Source organism: Anomaloglossus baeobatrachus, chromosome 5, assembly GCF_048569485.1.
Source record: "Anomaloglossus baeobatrachus isolate aAnoBae1 chromosome 5, aAnoBae1.hap1, whole genome shotgun sequence".
Lineage (NCBI taxonomy): Eukaryota > Metazoa > Chordata > Amphibia > Anura > Aromobatidae > Anomaloglossus > Anomaloglossus baeobatrachus.
The window spans coordinates 142123901-142140869 of NC_134357.1; the positions used below are offsets into that span (position 1 = coordinate 142123901).

General features: G+C 44.7%; 1 protein-coding gene across 1 annotated transcript in view; it reads right to left on the minus strand.

Moving 5' to 3' along the window:
* The window catches only part of P4HA1 (prolyl 4-hydroxylase subunit alpha 1), a 77724-nt gene that overhangs the window by 23544 nt on the left and 37211 nt on the right, over window positions 1-16969 (minus strand). Inside the window, 10 exon segments of the mRNA XM_075348941.1 lie at window positions 1463-1533; window positions 3918-3944; window positions 3946-4038; window positions 4040-4096; window positions 4191-4399; window positions 11094-11333; window positions 12759-12896; window positions 13099-13250; window positions 15178-15274; window positions 15624-15720. Of these exon segments, the coding sequence (XP_075205056.1) occupies window positions 1463-1533; window positions 3918-3944; window positions 3946-4038; window positions 4040-4096; window positions 4191-4399; window positions 11094-11333; window positions 12759-12896; window positions 13099-13250; window positions 15178-15274; window positions 15624-15702 (1163 nt within the window). The 5' untranslated portion in view covers window positions 15703-15720.

Genomic DNA, 16969 nt, shown 5'->3' on the forward strand with positions numbered 1-16969 from the left:
TAGAGATTTTATGGTTAGTGGCCACATAAGAGAGTGAAGATGCAGAGATCACACAGGGTCTTGGACAAACCATTCACCAAACTAATGACCCGGAAATTAGCATTTCATAACTGGTCTACAGCAACAACTAAAAGCTACCTGCAGTGAAGAATAAAAGCTTCAGCACTCTTAGATCCTTGTGTAAAGACACTTTGTGAGGTCTTTCCTTTCAAAGCTCAGCCATTTGCCCTGCTGACCACTTTCCTCCTAATGTAGTAACGGGACGAGGTTATTCACGGTCAGCCATGTTACAAATCTAATGGACTGCAGCCGGGACATGGCCACTGATTCAACAAGCCTTTTAGCTCCGATTACACTTGCCACTCCCTTCTCCCCACTAGTGTCAGTAAATTTCTACACACTGGTTGATTTTGCGACATGGCTGCTGGAATCACATGACTTAACTAGCGAGTGCCCTTTAAAGGGGTGGTTCACTACTTAGCTTTACTAGGCACATCGATCTAACATTCAGAAAAAAGGCTTCTCTCAAATACCTGGTGTTGGCAATTCTGCCTCTGAGCAGCGCTATTGCGGTCTGCTCATCCCCATCGTGTGACCCCCGGGCTCCGTGACCTCTGAGATCCGGTGAGGTCATCTCAACTTCCAGTTGACCCAACATCACAGAGGCCGGCCCCTGTCTCCATGAGTGACTGGGCTCTGGCGGAGTTTCCCCGCACATCATAGCCCAGCATCGCTCCTGCTTGTGGCGCTCTGCAGCAAAGGAGAGTGCGCACGAGATGATGGACAGTGGTGAGCGGGGAAACTCTGCCCACAGCCCAGTCACTCAGACCGAGGCCCGCCTCAGTGATGACGGGGGTCAACTGGAAGGTGATGTGACATTACCGATCTCAGAGGTAATGGAGCCCAGGTGTCACGCGATGGGGATGAGCGGACCGCAGTACCGTCGCTCAGATGTACTATTGCCAACACAAAGTATTTGAGAAAAGCCTTGTTTCTGAACGTTATATCGATATGGCTAGTAGAGGTAAGTAGTGAACCACCTCTTTAAAGACACCACACAGCTTGTAGTGCCTGATATGGAACATTGGACATATGGGCATTTTCTCTATTCCTCATGCCATCTGCTCAGTTAGCTGACAATAGCAGGGAGGAAGTAAAGGACGGCAGTAGTGTAAACTTCCTCCTACTTTACCCCATAGTGAAATTAAGGTCTTGCTTTGACTACAAGTGACTGAAACTACCAAACAATACAAAGCACTAAGTTTTTAATTCTAGATTAGAAAACTGAATTTACACATGGAGAAACCTGTCAGAAGAGGCTTTTATATAGATAAATGTTAATGATAAAATTCACCAATTCTTTGATTCACCATAAAGGTCCCTTTGGGACTTGTGACAGAACGTTTGGATATCTGTTGTCTCCCCGGAATCAGATCTATATGCCAAAAGGGCTTTCCCTTACCTCTTAGAAACTCTGTATTGTGCAGTGGTCAACTGTCCTGTCAGAGGGTCATGCACTGTAGCCCGTCTCAGCTACAAAAAGAGAAAGGACTTTGGTTTAATTTGGGAGCAGGCATGATACGTGCCGTGCTAGGGGTTCTGATCGGTCTGGGTGAATTCAGCCTTGACTAAGCAGCCATTCTAGTAAATACAGTAATACTAACCAGCAGCAAGGATTCAGTCTACAATTACATGTCCTTTCACTTTTTAATCAGAGACACTGGAAATTATCACTTTGCGGTGCAGAGTTCTAGACCAATCCTTTTAGTAGATTAAGATTAGTAGATTTCTTTATTTAAAAATTAAAATTAGAGGATTTGTTTAGGATAACCATATAGGAGGCTGTATAATGAAAGCCTTTATAATTAAATATATAATATAGATCACCAGAGCAGAATAGATTCCAGCTAAAAGGTTGTCCAACTCTGCACCAGACGTGACGCAACATCAAACTGATCTATCTGGAAAGCAATCCTGATAACTCAGTTCCTTTGCACAGAAAACAGCACCTAGCCCAAGAAATAGATTGTACATAGGGTTATGAGACACTTATGACTTACCTTTTACTAATCCTGTAGTGAGCAGTCTCCAGGATTCCTGTGATAGGATTGGAAATGGTGGCTCGCCTCAACTGTGAAGCCAACCAATCATAAGAGTTGTAACAAACAAACTAAAATTCACCCAGCCAATCAGAAGCCCTTTGGATGCAAAGTCATGTTGTAAGCGCAGGCAAGAAATGGTAATGTCCCATATTTTATATCTCCAATAAGGCTTATATTTTGCAGTTGACCTATCCAAGGTCAAATACCATGAACCACTCACAACAATTCACTCAGTAGAACCAGAGTCAAGAGACATTTAGGAGACCATGGACCATGAACTGTATAGAGGCCTGGTCACCACAGTTTATTTCTACAATCCCCAAATGGGAGATATAAAAATCATGACTAAAGCTCCCCTTTAAAGGGAACCTATTAGGACAGAGTCAAACTTGTGAGAGACTCACGCTAGTCTCACATCGCATCACCCGGCAAGGCCGCACACTCTGACAGGAGCGGGTCAGCTGCATGTAATTCTGTGCAGCGGAGAGGCTCATGTCCGGAGAGTGTGAGGCCGTACCAGGTAATGCGATGAGAGACTAGCGCAAGTTTCTCGCAAGTGTGACTCCGACCTTCGATGCAATCTCTCCGAACCATGAGCAGCATGAATCAGAGCCTGGCTGTGCGATTGCAGCCAGGTATGTCCTTCTCGGAGATTTACAGATGGGTGAATAGTGAAAAATTCGGGTCCGGCTTATGCTATAATACAGAGTGCTATTCCAGTATTCGTCACAAATAACGAACCTAATGCAAGTCAATAGAGAACCGAGCATTTTTCTGTGACGTCTTCAAGAAAAATGCTTAGGTTCCCCATTGACTTGCATTAGGTTGGTTATTGGTGACAAATACTGGAACAGTACTCTGTATTCGGATAGCATAATCTGACCCAGAATATTTCAATACTTGCCCATCTCTGCTGAGATGTCGTGTTTCAGAAAAAAAAAAAAAACACCTGTTTGGAATGATAGCAGGGAGCTATATGGAGAGACTGGGCTGACTCTCAGGACCTGACTGGCTTCTCCCTATGATTTTCCAGTTGACAAAGACAGATCTGTCAATCAACTGGGACAGCGCGGGGAGAAGCCGGCCGGGGGATAACACAGGACAAGTCTCATTTTTCCCCCATGGTCCCCGGCAGATTTGTCAAATTACGTTTTTTTTCTGAACGTCACAGAATTTCAAAGAAGGACATCTCCTGACTGATTCATGTTGCTTGTGGTTTGGGCAGTGTGAATAAAGCCTCAGGCTCCCTTTAAAATAGCCAAAACAGTGTATTTATAGCAACCACTATGACTAATTTCACAAATTTATGTTTTAATTGAAAATAATGATCACCTGAGCTATAGTTTTAAGGCTATGGTCACACACTATGGTTACACACTGCAGCGTTTGTAGCCTTTACCCCAACTGATTACCAGCTTTCCACTTAGCATCTTCCTACAGTGATGTGAAAGGGAGAAGAAAAGGCCACATCGCCACAATGTGACCAGCATGGCAAAAATAGTGCTGTGATAGAAAAAAAAGAAAACGGCCAGTGTGTTAATAGACCCCAACTGTAACCAGTTAACATGCTGCCCCTCCGTACCATCCGCTACACTCATGAAAAAAAATCCTTTTTAAAAAGAAGCCTATACTTTGCCTGTGGGGAAAGTTGCAATCTTGCTGACTTAATGCAATAGCTAATTTATATATAAATTCTGGTGCTAGTTGATGGAGCCATGCAAATTAACAGATCCCTACATGTAAATACCATAGTAAAATAAGCAGCGTTTTGCAGAAAAAAAAAAAAAAAAAAAAGAAGAGCAATGAACAACTCACTCGAGGTTTTGCAAGCTCTTTCACTTTTCTCAATCTCTATATCTGAAATGATATCATGGTATCGCACAATGTGAGGCTTGTCCCATTCGTCCTCTAGCTTTGTAGGAGACAGGATGAAGAATCGGACTCTTATTTCCAGTATCGTAGCGGCAGAACAGCTTCTTCTGTCTGCGGGGAGTCTGGGGAAGGGAGAGAAAATTAAGGATACAAAAAAGGCATGTATGGGGAATAGGACGCTATAGACAATATAAAACAGTTATTATCCAAGTATACCACATATATAAAGCAATTACCATTTTTAACACCCTCTCCACGGCACAACCGCTCATACTTCTGTCTTTCCGGTAAATGATCCTTAGGGCGACCCTTCTTTGTTTTTGGCTCTACAGCTTCAGAATCAGAGGGGCTTGATTTATTTTCCTCTTTTGTCATGATATATTCAAAATATTTAAGATTTCCATTTCCTCTTTGATGTTCAGGATCTAGAATGAAAAGAGCAAGAGGAGTTTGTGGGGCAGCTAACCGTGCCGGTCAAGATGACCTTTATTCAGCAATTTCACATAGCAGTGGAAATTACAGTGCCTTAAAACAGTATTCATACCCCATGAACTTTTTAACTTTTTTTGTCACGTTTGCACCCACAAACGTAATTGTATTTTATTGGGATTTTTATGTGATATACCAAGACAAAGTGGAAAGTAATTGTAAAGTATAAAGGAAATTTATTAAAGTTGAGCGAGTACCTAACTATTCGTACTCGCTATACGCATTACACGTACTAATACTCACGTATCCATTTCCGAATAGCATGTGCAATGCAAATCAATGGGGAAAACTCGCAAAGTAACAAGTAACCCCAAATGCCGCACTATGCACTATTCGCTACTCGCATGCATAGTACGGCATTACAATACGCAAGTATTCGACAGTACTCGTTATTAGTATAGCGAGTACAAATAGTTAGGTACTTCCTCAACTCTAGAAATTATACATTGTTTTCTACGTATTTACAACAAAAAAAACAAAAAATAGATATCTGACAATTGTGATGTGCATTTGTATTAAGCCCCCCCCCCCCCCGTAGTCTGATAGCTCTAAATAAAAACCTGAACGACCAATGGTCTCCAGTCGTATCCTAAATAGTAAATTGCGTCCCACCTGTGTGAAATTTATTCTCAGTATAATGACAGTTGTGAAGGCCTTAGAGATTTGTTTGATTAGTTTTTTGATCCCTAATGAACTCAAACTAATCAATTAAAACCAAGGAACACAACAGGCAGGTCAGGGATAAAGTGGTGTTGAAGAATAAAGTAGGGTTAGGTGGTTTTTTTTTTTTTGTTTTTTTTTTTAAATAAATAAAAACAGCCCAAGCTCTGAACATCTCATGAAGCTTTGTTCAGTCCATCGTCCAAGAATGAAAGGAGAATTGTACAATTGCAAGCCTACTTAAGATATAGCCATCCACCCTAAACGCACATCCCAAGCAAGAATCACTAATTAGAGAAGCAGCCAAGAGGCCCATAGTGACTCTGGAGGAGCTGCAGAGATCCACAACTCAGGTAGGAGAATCTGTCTACAGGACAACCAGAAAGTCACACACTCCATAAGTCTAGACTTTAGGGAAGAGTGGCAAGAAGAAAGCAAGTTTTGAAAGCAAGAAATAAGAAGTACCATTTGCAGTTTGCAAAATGCGATGTAGGGGAAAAAACGCTAGCATGTGGAAGAAGGTGCTCTGGTCAGATAATTTTTTTGGGCCAAAATGCTATGTGCAGCAGAAAAACTAGCACTGCACACCCCCCTGAAAACACCATCTCTACAGTCACACATGGTGGTGGCATCATCAAAGGTTGATTGGAAGATGAAAGACGCTAAATACAGGGAAAACCAGGAGGGGAAAAAAAAAATAAGTGTTAGAGGCTGCAAAAAAACTTGAGACTGGGAAGTAGGTTTATTCCAGCAGGACAACAATCCTAAACTTACTGCCAGAGCTACAATGGATAGTTTTAGATCAAAATCAATATTCATGTATGTGAATAGCCCAGTAACAGTCCAGACCTAAATCCTATTGACAATCTGTGGCAAGAAAATTGCTGTTTCACAGACCTGAGCTACAGCTATTTTTGCAAAGGATGTGCAAAACTTTCATCCTTGAAAAGTACAAAGCTGATAGAGACATAGCCCCCAAAAGGCTTGCATCTGTAATTGCAGGGAAAGGTACAAAGTATTCATTTGGGGCTGAATACAAATTCATGTCAATATTTTCAGATTTATATATTTTTATTTTTTTTTAAGATATCTAGAAAACCATGTATTATGTCATTTGCACTTCACAAATGCATGCTACTTAGTGTTGGTACCGTATTTTTTCGGACCATAAGACGCACTTTTTTTTCCCCCAAATGTTGGGGGAAAGTTGGGGGTGCGTCTTATGGTCTGACTATAGGGCTGCGGCCCGGGAACGAGGGTGCTGTGGTGGAGCGGGTCATCGGGGACACGAGCAGGCAGCAGCAGCGCCTGCCGTGACCACGTGGGCCCGCTCATTACATATGCAACGCCCATCCTCCCGGCCATCTCTCAGCGCCAGAAGCCGGCGCTGACAGGTGGACGGAGGGACGCGTGCATAGTAAAGAGCCGGCCGCATGATCACCCCTGGCAATTACAGCCTGGAAGTGATCATGTGCGGCTGTATTCACTGCCCCCCGCGCGTCATTACCAGCGCGGGGTGCAGTGAATCAGTGCACTCACCCGTCCCCGTGTGTGGAGCCGCCCCCCTGCAGCACGCGATGTCTTCCTGTTTGTGCCGGTCAGCTGATCTGTGCTGAGCTGGTCAGCTGATCGGCACAGACAGGAAGACATCGCGTGCTGCAGGGGAACGGCTCCACACACACAGATCAGCGTGCCAGAGAGGAAGATGTGATCGGTTGCTGCAGGGACTGAGGAAAAGGTGAGTATATAACGTTTATTTTTTTTTCTCTGTGCTATAGGATACAGGCCATATACCAGGATGGTATATGAGCACGATGGGGGCATATAGCAGGATGGGAGTATGTGAACAGGCTGATGGGGGGGGGTATGTGAACAGGCTGGATGGAGGAGGGGATGTGAACAGGCTGGATGGGGGGGGGGTATGTGAACAGGCTGGATGGGGGGGGGGTATGTGAACAGGCTGGATGGGGGGGGTATGTGAACAGGCTGGATGGGGGGGGTATGTGAACAGGCTGGATGGGGGGGGGGTATGTGAACAGGCTGGATGGGGGGGGGGTATGTGAACAGGCTGGATGGGGGGGGGGTATGTGAACAGGCTGGATGGGGGGGGGGTATGTGAACAGGCTGGATGGGGGGGGGGTATGTGAACAGGCTGGATGGGGGGGGGTATGTGAACAGGCTGGATGGGGGGGGGTATGTAAACAGGCTGGATGGGGGGGGGGTATGTGAACAGGCTGGATGGGGGGGGGGTATGTGAACAGGCTGGATGGGGGGGGGTATGTAAACAGGCTGGATGGGGGGGGGATGTGAACAGGCTGGATGGGGGGGGATGTGAACAGGCTGGATGGGGGGGGGGTATGTAAACAGGCTGGATGGGGGGGGGTATGTAAACAGGCTGGATGGGGGGGGGTATGTGAACAGGCTGGATGGGGGGGGTATGTGAACAGGCTGGATGGGGGGGGGTATGTAAACAGGCTGGGATGGGGGGGGGATGTGAACAGGCTGGATGGGGGGGATGTGAACAGGCTGGGATGGGGGGGGGTATGTAAACAGGCTGGATGGGGGGGGTATGTGAAACAGGCTGGATGGGGGGGGTATGTAAACAGGCTGGATGGGGGGGGGTATGTGAACAGGGCTGGATGGGGGGGGGTATGTGAACAGGCTGGATGGGGGGGGGGTATGTAAACAGGCTGGATGGGGGGGGGGTATGTGAAACAGGCTGGATGGGGGGGGTATGTGAACAGGCTGGATGGGGGGGGGTATGTAAACAGGCTGGATGGGGGGGGGTATGTGAACAGGCTGGATGGGGGGGGGGTATGTGAACAGGCTGGATGGGGGGGGTATGTGAACAGGCTGGATGGGGGGGGGGTATGTGAACAGGCCTGGATGGGGGGGGGGGTATGTGACCAGGCTGGATGGGGGGGGTATGTGAACAGGCTGGATGGGGGGGGTATGTGAACAGGCTGGATGGGGGGGGTATGTAAACAGGCTGGATGGGGGGGGTATGTGAACAGGCTGGATGGGGGGGGTATGTGAACAGGCTGGATGGGGGGGGGGGTATGTGACCAGGCTGGATGGGGGGGGTATGTGAACAGGCTGGATGGGGGGGGTATGTGAACAGGCTGGATGGGGGGGGGTATGTGAACAGGCTGGATGGGGGGGGGGTATGTGACCAGGCTGGATGGGGGGGGTAATGTGAACAGGCTGGATGGGGGGGGTATGTGAACAGGCTGGATGGGGGGGGTATGTGAACAGGCTGGATGGGGGGGGGTATGTGAACAGGCTGGATGGGGGGGGGGTATGTGAACAGGCTGGATGGGGGGGGGTAATGTGAACAGGCTGGATGGGGGGGGGTATGTGAACAGGCTGGATGGGGGGGGTATGTGAACAGCTGGATGGGGGGGTATGTGAACAGGCTGGATGGGGGGGGTATGTGAACAGGCTGGATGGGGGGGGTATGTGAACAGGCCTGGATGGGGGGGGTATGTGAACAGGCTGGATGGGGGGGGGGTATGTGAACAGGCTGGATGGGGGGGGTATGTGAACAGGCTGGATGGGGGGGGTATGTGAACAGGCTGGATGGGGGGGGGTATGTGAACAGGCTGGATGGGGGGGGGGGTATGTTGAACAGGCTGGATGGGGGGGGTATGTGAACAGGCTGGATGGGGGTTTATAGCAGGATCATATACAAGGCAGGAGGATCATTACCAGGATGGGGTACCTTAGTAGAAAATTTTGGGGACATTACCCCCATAACAGTTTCAGCAGCAGATCCTCGCCCATAACAGTGTGTCATGACCACATTTTTTTGCTTAAAGTTTTATTTTCCCATTTTCCTCCTCTAAAACCAGGGTGCGTCTTTATAGTCCGGTGCGTCTTATAGTCCGAAAAATTACGGTATATTCACATAAAATTCAAAGTGTTTGGGTGTAACATGAAAAAAAAAAAAAAAAAAGAAAAAAAAAAGTGGAAAAAGTTTAGGACTACTTTTTCAAGGTATTATATAACATCAAATACGCCCAGCAGTGTATTTGATGACCAAGGAACCTGTTAGGACCAATATGCACCCAAAACCATGAGCAGTTCTGGGTGCATATTGCTAATCCCTGTCTAACTGTCTCTGCATTACACTAGCATAGATAAAGAGATCTTTAGAAAAAGTATTTTCTAAAGATCCTTTGGCATGCTAATGAGCGCAGGGACTAGTTGCAAGGGTGTTCGTTCCTGCGCTCATTCTGCCACATGTGCGTGCTAACATGCTATTCAATGCCCATTGCCCTTGTGTCGTCATCAGCAGTGACGCGCGTAACTTGTGTCCGCTGTGATCAGAACGCCCGGCACTTCAGGTCATGTTCACTTTGAAGCCGGGTGTATGTGTCCCGGCTTCAGAGAGGTCTAGTGCGCATGAGTGGAAGTGCACGGACCGGAAGAAGGGACTTATGCGCACTGACCTGGCGTTCTGAAGCGGTGGCAGCGGACACAGGTACATGAGTCACTGCTGATTGCCCTAGGCAATGGAAAATTGAATAGCATGTTAGCACGCCCATAGGGGTGTGCTAACATGCTAAGAGTACACAATGAGCACAGGGTGAGTGCAGGAACAAACACCCTTATGACTAGTCCCTGTGCTCATTTGCATATCATTAAAGGATCTTTAGAAATACTTTTTCTAAAGATCTTTATCTATGCTACTAGATACAGGGACAATTAGGCAGGGATTAGCAATATGCACCTAGAACTGCTCACTCATGGTTCTGGGTGCATATTACACCCTGACAGGTTCCCTTTAAGAGGAACACACTTATTCCAATAAGAATTATTGGTCATCTTTCCTAGACTTCTAAATGACAAGTTTTCTTTGTTTTAGCAAGAAACATCCTTCACTATAGTTATCACTGTTTTGATGGATGCACCAATTTGTGGTCTTAGAGCCCCCTACAGAGGGGTAACTATATGAATTATCACCTAAGCCCCCCCCCCCATCCCCCACTTAAGCCAACAGTAAAATAAATTGGGACACATATTGGGATTCTAATTTGGGAGGGGGTGCAATTTACAACGAGCTTAGCAGAATTAAAGCAGATATGTTAATTGAAATCAGTGGTTTTACTTGGAGATATAATGCAGCAAGTGACATCCTAAGTAATTTTGAGATTTAAATGATTCTGGCGCTGGAGACCACACATTTTCTACCACAATTTTACATGCCTAAAATGACACGTTCTGTTCCAACAAAATGTGGATCTGTGAATACAGAAGACGGGAAAACAACCTCTCAAATGTACAAGCACCCTAGATTTAATTATATAAATTTGCACTCATTTTATTTTTTAGCAGAATATGAAAGTATGGCGAGATAATGCCTTCACCACGAATGGGGCCAGCTTGTAATTAACAGTGATGGCTCGTATTCCCGCAGTGAAGCCGTGTTTCCCCCACAGGCAGAACGAGTTATTATATAAGAAACTGCCGGGTTTGAGGAGGGCTCATGGTAAATAGGATGAACTAGCAATGGGGTTATCCTCAGTGCTCAGAAGGACTGTAAATATCCAAACCTGGTTAGAATAAATATATATTATACATGCATACATACATATATATACACACACATATATACACACACACATATAAATATACATACACACATTTTTTATATATTCTATAAATATATATATATTTATTATTAATATACATATATATATATATTTATTATTAATAAATATATATATATATATATATATATATTTATAAAATATATATATTAATATATAATATAGATATTTTGTATATATATATTACTGCAGATACTCTGGAATAAAATTAATCTTCCTTAGTAACTGATCTTGGGTACTACTGTACATAGGACATGCAAAAATAATTAAAACCTTCCCTGCAGCAGCACATGACCCCTTCTATCCCCACAAAAAAAAATAAAAAAATTTATATACATATACACCATATTGGGCCTACCTAGGTCCAGCAACCTTCTGGTTAACTTTAAGGCCTTTTCCAAGTCTCCTTGCTGGTATACCGCATAGCTGAGGTAATCTAGAACCAAGACCTTATCAATGGAGGATTTCTCTCCTGCATCCAGCTGCCGCAGAGCTTGCTGCATCCATAGCTCCGTGTGGTAATAGTCCGCGTCCGTATATGCAATTTTCCCCAATTCAAAGCAGTCTTCAGCCGTCAGAGTGACTTTGTTGTTCACACCTATAACAAATAGGTTACAGACCACTAGAATGTGAAGTCTTCATTTTATAGGTTTCCTTATTATTTTAAAGGGAATCTGTCAAGAGATTTAGGGTTGCCACCCCTTTCTGGCTACAAATAAATCTCGCTTTACTGAGAAAAAAAACAAACCTTTATGTAAATGAGGCTGCGAGTGCACCAAGGATGGACCAATTCCCAGTAAGGGCACCTGCCTGGTACCAACCCAATGTGTTTAATGGGTGTCAGTTCAACACTGCCAAAAAGAGTTATGGAACGGCATTTAAAGGGAATCTGTCACCAGTTTTTTGCCACCTAATCTGAGAGCAGCATAACTTAGGGACAGAGATCCTGATTCTAGCGATATGTCACTTACTGAGCTGCTTAGTGTAGTTTTGATAAAATCACTGTTTGGCAGTAGCTCATTAGAGGACAACTTGGCGTTCTGCAGGTAGTCCTGCCTATTCATGAGCTTTGTATAACTACCAGATCTGCAGCAGAGAAAACATTGATTTTATCAAAATGACAGCAAACAGCTCAGTGAGTGACACACTGTTGGAATCAGGGTGTCTCTGCATTATGCTCTAAGATTGGGGAGCAAAAACCTGGTGACAGATTCCCTTCAAGAGACATAAAGACGATGAGGAGGGAGATGTCTGATGGCAAGTAATAGACAACTGGTGCACTTACTAGCTATTGGCCTGCCCTCAATACACTGCAGCAGAAGTATTATATATTATATATAATATATTAATATATATACACACATATATATACATACACACATATATATACATATATATACACACACACACATAAAAAAATTTTTAGTTTTTTTTTTTTTAATTCAAAGTTGACTTTCTCACTGATTGAGAATCTATTTGGTCAAGAACCTATGACCTCAAAGCGTTTGACAGACTCGCTTACAATGTCATATAGAGGGTGTTGTTTCACAAAGTAAATTTTATTAAATTTTGAAAAAAAAAAAATCCATAGCTGGATGTGTAAAAAACAAATGTACATGGTCTTATCATACCACATCTCCTGGGCAGGAGAGAAAGCAGAAGAATAGAAGAATATACAGACATTACAGCACAGGATTTCAGATGATCCTTTTTGTGAGGTAAAACATTTCCCGATGTTTTTAAACAACATTTTACTTCACCAAATGTATCAGCTGCAACCCCATCCGGTCCTCTGTATACTCTTATTTCCTCCCTGGCAAAGGAGATATGATCAGACCACATCCCTGTACGGTTAGACAGTACATAGCATGGAAACAATTAAAACAATTAAGGTAATCTCAGCATAGGAACATTTAAACATATCCAATTGTGAAAATTATCAAAGATGAATTTAATAAAATGCACTCTGTGGGAGAACCTCCTTAAAATAAATGTAGTATAAATGCAGTTGTCCCTACAATACCTGGCAAGTTTCCTTTAGAAATGGTTTCTGTGTCCAGGTTATAAGTGTCCTGTAAACGAATCAAAGCCTTGGCTGCTCCAGTCTGATCCTCGTCACTGGGAAAGTACTGACGTTGGATTGTCAAGTTAGAGATGAATCCTTGCAAGAAAAATAGTTTAAAATTAAAAAAAAAAAAAAAGTTACATGGGAATCCCATTATGTTTTGTCGTCATACGCAAGACATAGCTATTTAAAAAAAAAAAAAAAACAAAAACCCACAGTTCAGTTTAAAGTCTATTCTGTGCTTCGTGAACTCAAATTAAAAGGTCGGAGCCGTATTTTTGCTGAACCAGGTTCTCACCATCTGACATATCCTTGAGCACAAGATTCTCCAGTTCCAGCCACTCGGTATTGAGCCTCTTCATTAATTTGAAAGCATTGACCGGGTGACCCAAGAAGCCCTCTGGGTCCTTTGTAGCAGTTTCTGACAGTGAATCAAATTTCTCTGCCCATCTTGAAAATAAAAAAAAGGAATTTGATTTTACAAGCTCAGCAACTGCAGCAGAATCAGTGAGTTATTACCAAGAGGACGCTTTCATCAGTTTAATTGCTAAAAGGAGACAAAATGCACAGCACAGTGAAAATCCTTTTCTCTGTTTTTGTAGTGGTTTGAATGTTGAGCTGTGTATAAACTACCCACACCACTGATTGGGAGCTTTCTGACAATGCATAGCGTACATAGGAAGCTGCCAATCAGTGGTGGAGGCAGGGTTACAGATTATCTGGACTCCCTGGCCCCCACACCTAGTCTGCCAGTGTTAATCTACTGCTGATAAAACACTGATTGTATTTAAACTACAGCACACAGCCTAATAAACAACATCCCTGGAATCAGGCGCCCCTGTCACAACATTATACAGATTAAAGGGAAGATGTGGTTAAAAAAAAATAAATAAAAAAATTCAATAACTGAAAAACTAAAGTATTAGGCCTAAGCCACACAACATGAAAATCGGTGCAAGTGGAGTGTGATAAAAAAAAAAAAAAATATATCACATTCCACTCCGACCAATATTACCCTGTATGTTAGCAGCCATGAGCTATTATTTTCTCAGCCCTAATCGGACCGAGAAAACAATTGCAGCATGCTGTGACTGTAATGCCAGACTCTTTCTCTTGCACCCATTCAAGTCTATGGGTCGAGAGAAACATTGCACTGCACTCGCGGTGCACCGGTGTACCGTGAGTGCAGGGCGAGAATGGCAATAGCCGGCTACGGAGGAGAGAGGGAGATAAATCCCTCTCCCTCCTCAGTGCCTGCCCGCCCCTCCTCAGCACCGGCCCGCCCCCCGCAGCTGAGGTCCGCTCGCATGATCGGACCTCAGTAGCAGGGACACTCATGACACTTGGCTCTGCTGTACTGCCAGCGTGAGCCGAGTGTCATGCGAGGGGATCGCAGTAATCCCTGTGTGGCCCCAGCCTTAATGTTTAAATATTATTTGTTTTTAATTGAGCAAAATTAAAAAAAAAAAAATTAAAAAGTTTGATATTTTCCACTCAAACACTAGGGGGAGCAGATGCTGAAATCCTACTGTAGAACTAGCTCTCATTACAACTGCAGTAAAAGTGGGTGGAATCTGCTCTCCTGTGTGTGATGTCACACCCCCCTCCTGTTTTGGGTGTTTCCAAAAGGATAAGGGAGGATGAAGTTTAGGATCAGAGTGGGAAGCCATTTTGTTGGTGACCGCAAAGCGATCCTAATGTCTAAACTATTACCGAGGACAGCTGGCATCGTGCGCTCCTGAGTATACCGCGCTCCACTAAGCTGCTAGTAGCAGAGACCTGAGATGAGCACACAAGAGTGGGGAGAGTGGCAGCGGTGGGGAGGGGCTTGAGGGGGTAGCGGCGGCTCGGTGCCTGTACTCACACATCCCGAGCGAGTGACAGGGTGAAAGTGCAGTACACAGCATACGCTGTGGGCTCCACAAAGATGACAGCAATCTCCTCCCTTTCCTGTGATCTGGACAGCCCAGCGGGCATGTCCAGCTCACAGCAAAAGCGGTCTCTGTGTTAAGTATAGGGTCGGAGCCTGACAACTACCTCTTATGAACAGGGGGCTGCCGTAATTGAGGTGAGTAGCTGTCGTTACACACAGCAAATCCAAGATGGCAGCCCACAGTGTTTCAGTAAAACTAGAATTAAAAAACTAAATAAAACAGCGAATTTAATTTTGTATTAAAAATACTTGATTCCATAAATCACTAGTATTAATACAAAAATAAAAAAATGCGACACCTTACCTTTAAATAGCAAACAAATTCTGCCAGACTCCCTTTACAGGGTCCATCTAGTGATAACGATCTTTCAGGGTATAGGTTTAACAAGATTACACGTAAATACAGTTATCAGGAAAGCAGGCGTGACACTGGCATGCACTCACTTTTTGATCTGCTCCAGCTTCACCTCTTCAGCCTTTATGTATTCTTTTAGTGACGTTAAGAGATCCTTTTCTGTATACAGCAAGTCGGTCATGTGACCTGCAACGCAAATGTAAAAAGTACAAGATAATTAACCTACATAAAATATGGAATACGCTGTACCATGAGTTTTATACAAGTCATTTTACATATTTTTAAACAAAATCAAAAAAATGATTATCGATATTTATACAAAAGGGGTAAAAAAACACCCAACAAAATATATTAATGTGTGTAAGAGAACAGCCTCACTCATTTATAATGCATTTCTTTCTAGTCTATTTTTGGATGTTACATTCCCGCAAATGAGTAATATCCAAGTCTTCATGGTCCGCTTCATTCTGAACCGCTTCATCCACAAAGTCAAAATGCTAGAAATAATCAAGTGCTTAGTAAGAAATAAGCTTACCAATTGAAGTAAAGAAGTCTTTATGTGCTTGGCAAGAAGACAACAGAACCAATAGTGGCAAAACCTTGAGGATCTTCATGGCTTTTCTTGTGAATGCCTGTAAAGAAAGTACAAACACAAATAATAAAAGGGAAAGTGAGAACAGACTGCACAACTTAAGGTACCGTCACACTAAGCAACATCGCTGCTGAGGCACAACTTGCTAGCGATGTTGCTGTGTGTGACATCCAGCAACAACCTGGCCCCTGCTGTGAGGTCTCTGGTTGTTGCTGAATGTCCTGGACCATTTTTTTAGTTGTTGCTCTCCCGCTGTGAAGCACACATCGCTGTGTGTGATAGCGAGACAGCAACAACTAAAGCTGGTGTCACACTAAACGACAGCGACAACGACGTCGCTGTTACGTCACCATTTTCGGTGACGTAACAGCGACCTTGTAAGTCGCTGTTATGATCGCTGCTTAGCTGTCAAACACAGCAGAAGCAGCGATCATAAGGTCGCTGTGCTACATGTTCAGAGAGCCGCGCTTAGCGCTGGCTCCTTGCTCTCCTGCAGCACACATCGGGTTAATTAACCCGATGTGTGCTGCAGCTACATGTCACAGTTCAGAGAGCAGGGAGCCGCGCTTAGCGCTGGCTCCTTGCTCTCCTGCAGCACACATCGGGTTAATTAACCCGATGTGTGCTGCAGCTACATGTCACAGTGCAGAGAGCAGGGAGCCGCGCGCACTGCTTAGCGCTGGCTCCTTGCTCTCCTTGCTACAGTATACATCGGGTTAATTACCCGATGCATACTGCAGCCACATGTCACAGTGCAGGAGCCGGCACTGGCAGCAAGAGCGGAGGCTGGTAACCAGCGTAAACATCGGGTAACCAGGGAAAGGTCTTCCCTTGGTTACCCGATGTTTACGCTGGTTACAGCTTACCGCAGCTGCCAGTGCCGGCTCCTGATCGCTTCATTTCGTCGCTCTCTCGCTGTCACACACAGCGATGTGTGTGTCACAGCGGGAGAGTGACGACCAAAAAATGAAGCTGGACATTCAGCAACGACCGGCGACCTCACAGCAGGGGCCAGGTCGTTGCTGGATGTCACACACAGCGACAGCGACGGGACGTCGCTGCAACGTCACAGAAAATGGTGACGTAGCAGCGACGTCGTTGTCGTCGTCGTTATGTGTGACACCAGCTTAAATGTGCAGGCAGCAGGAGCCGGCTTCTGTGGACGCTGGTAACCAATGTAAATATCGAATAACCAAGAAGCCCTTTCCTTGGTTACCCGATATTTACCTTAGTTACCAGCGTCCGCCGCTCTCAGCTGTCAGTGCCGGCTCCCTGCTCTCTGCACACGT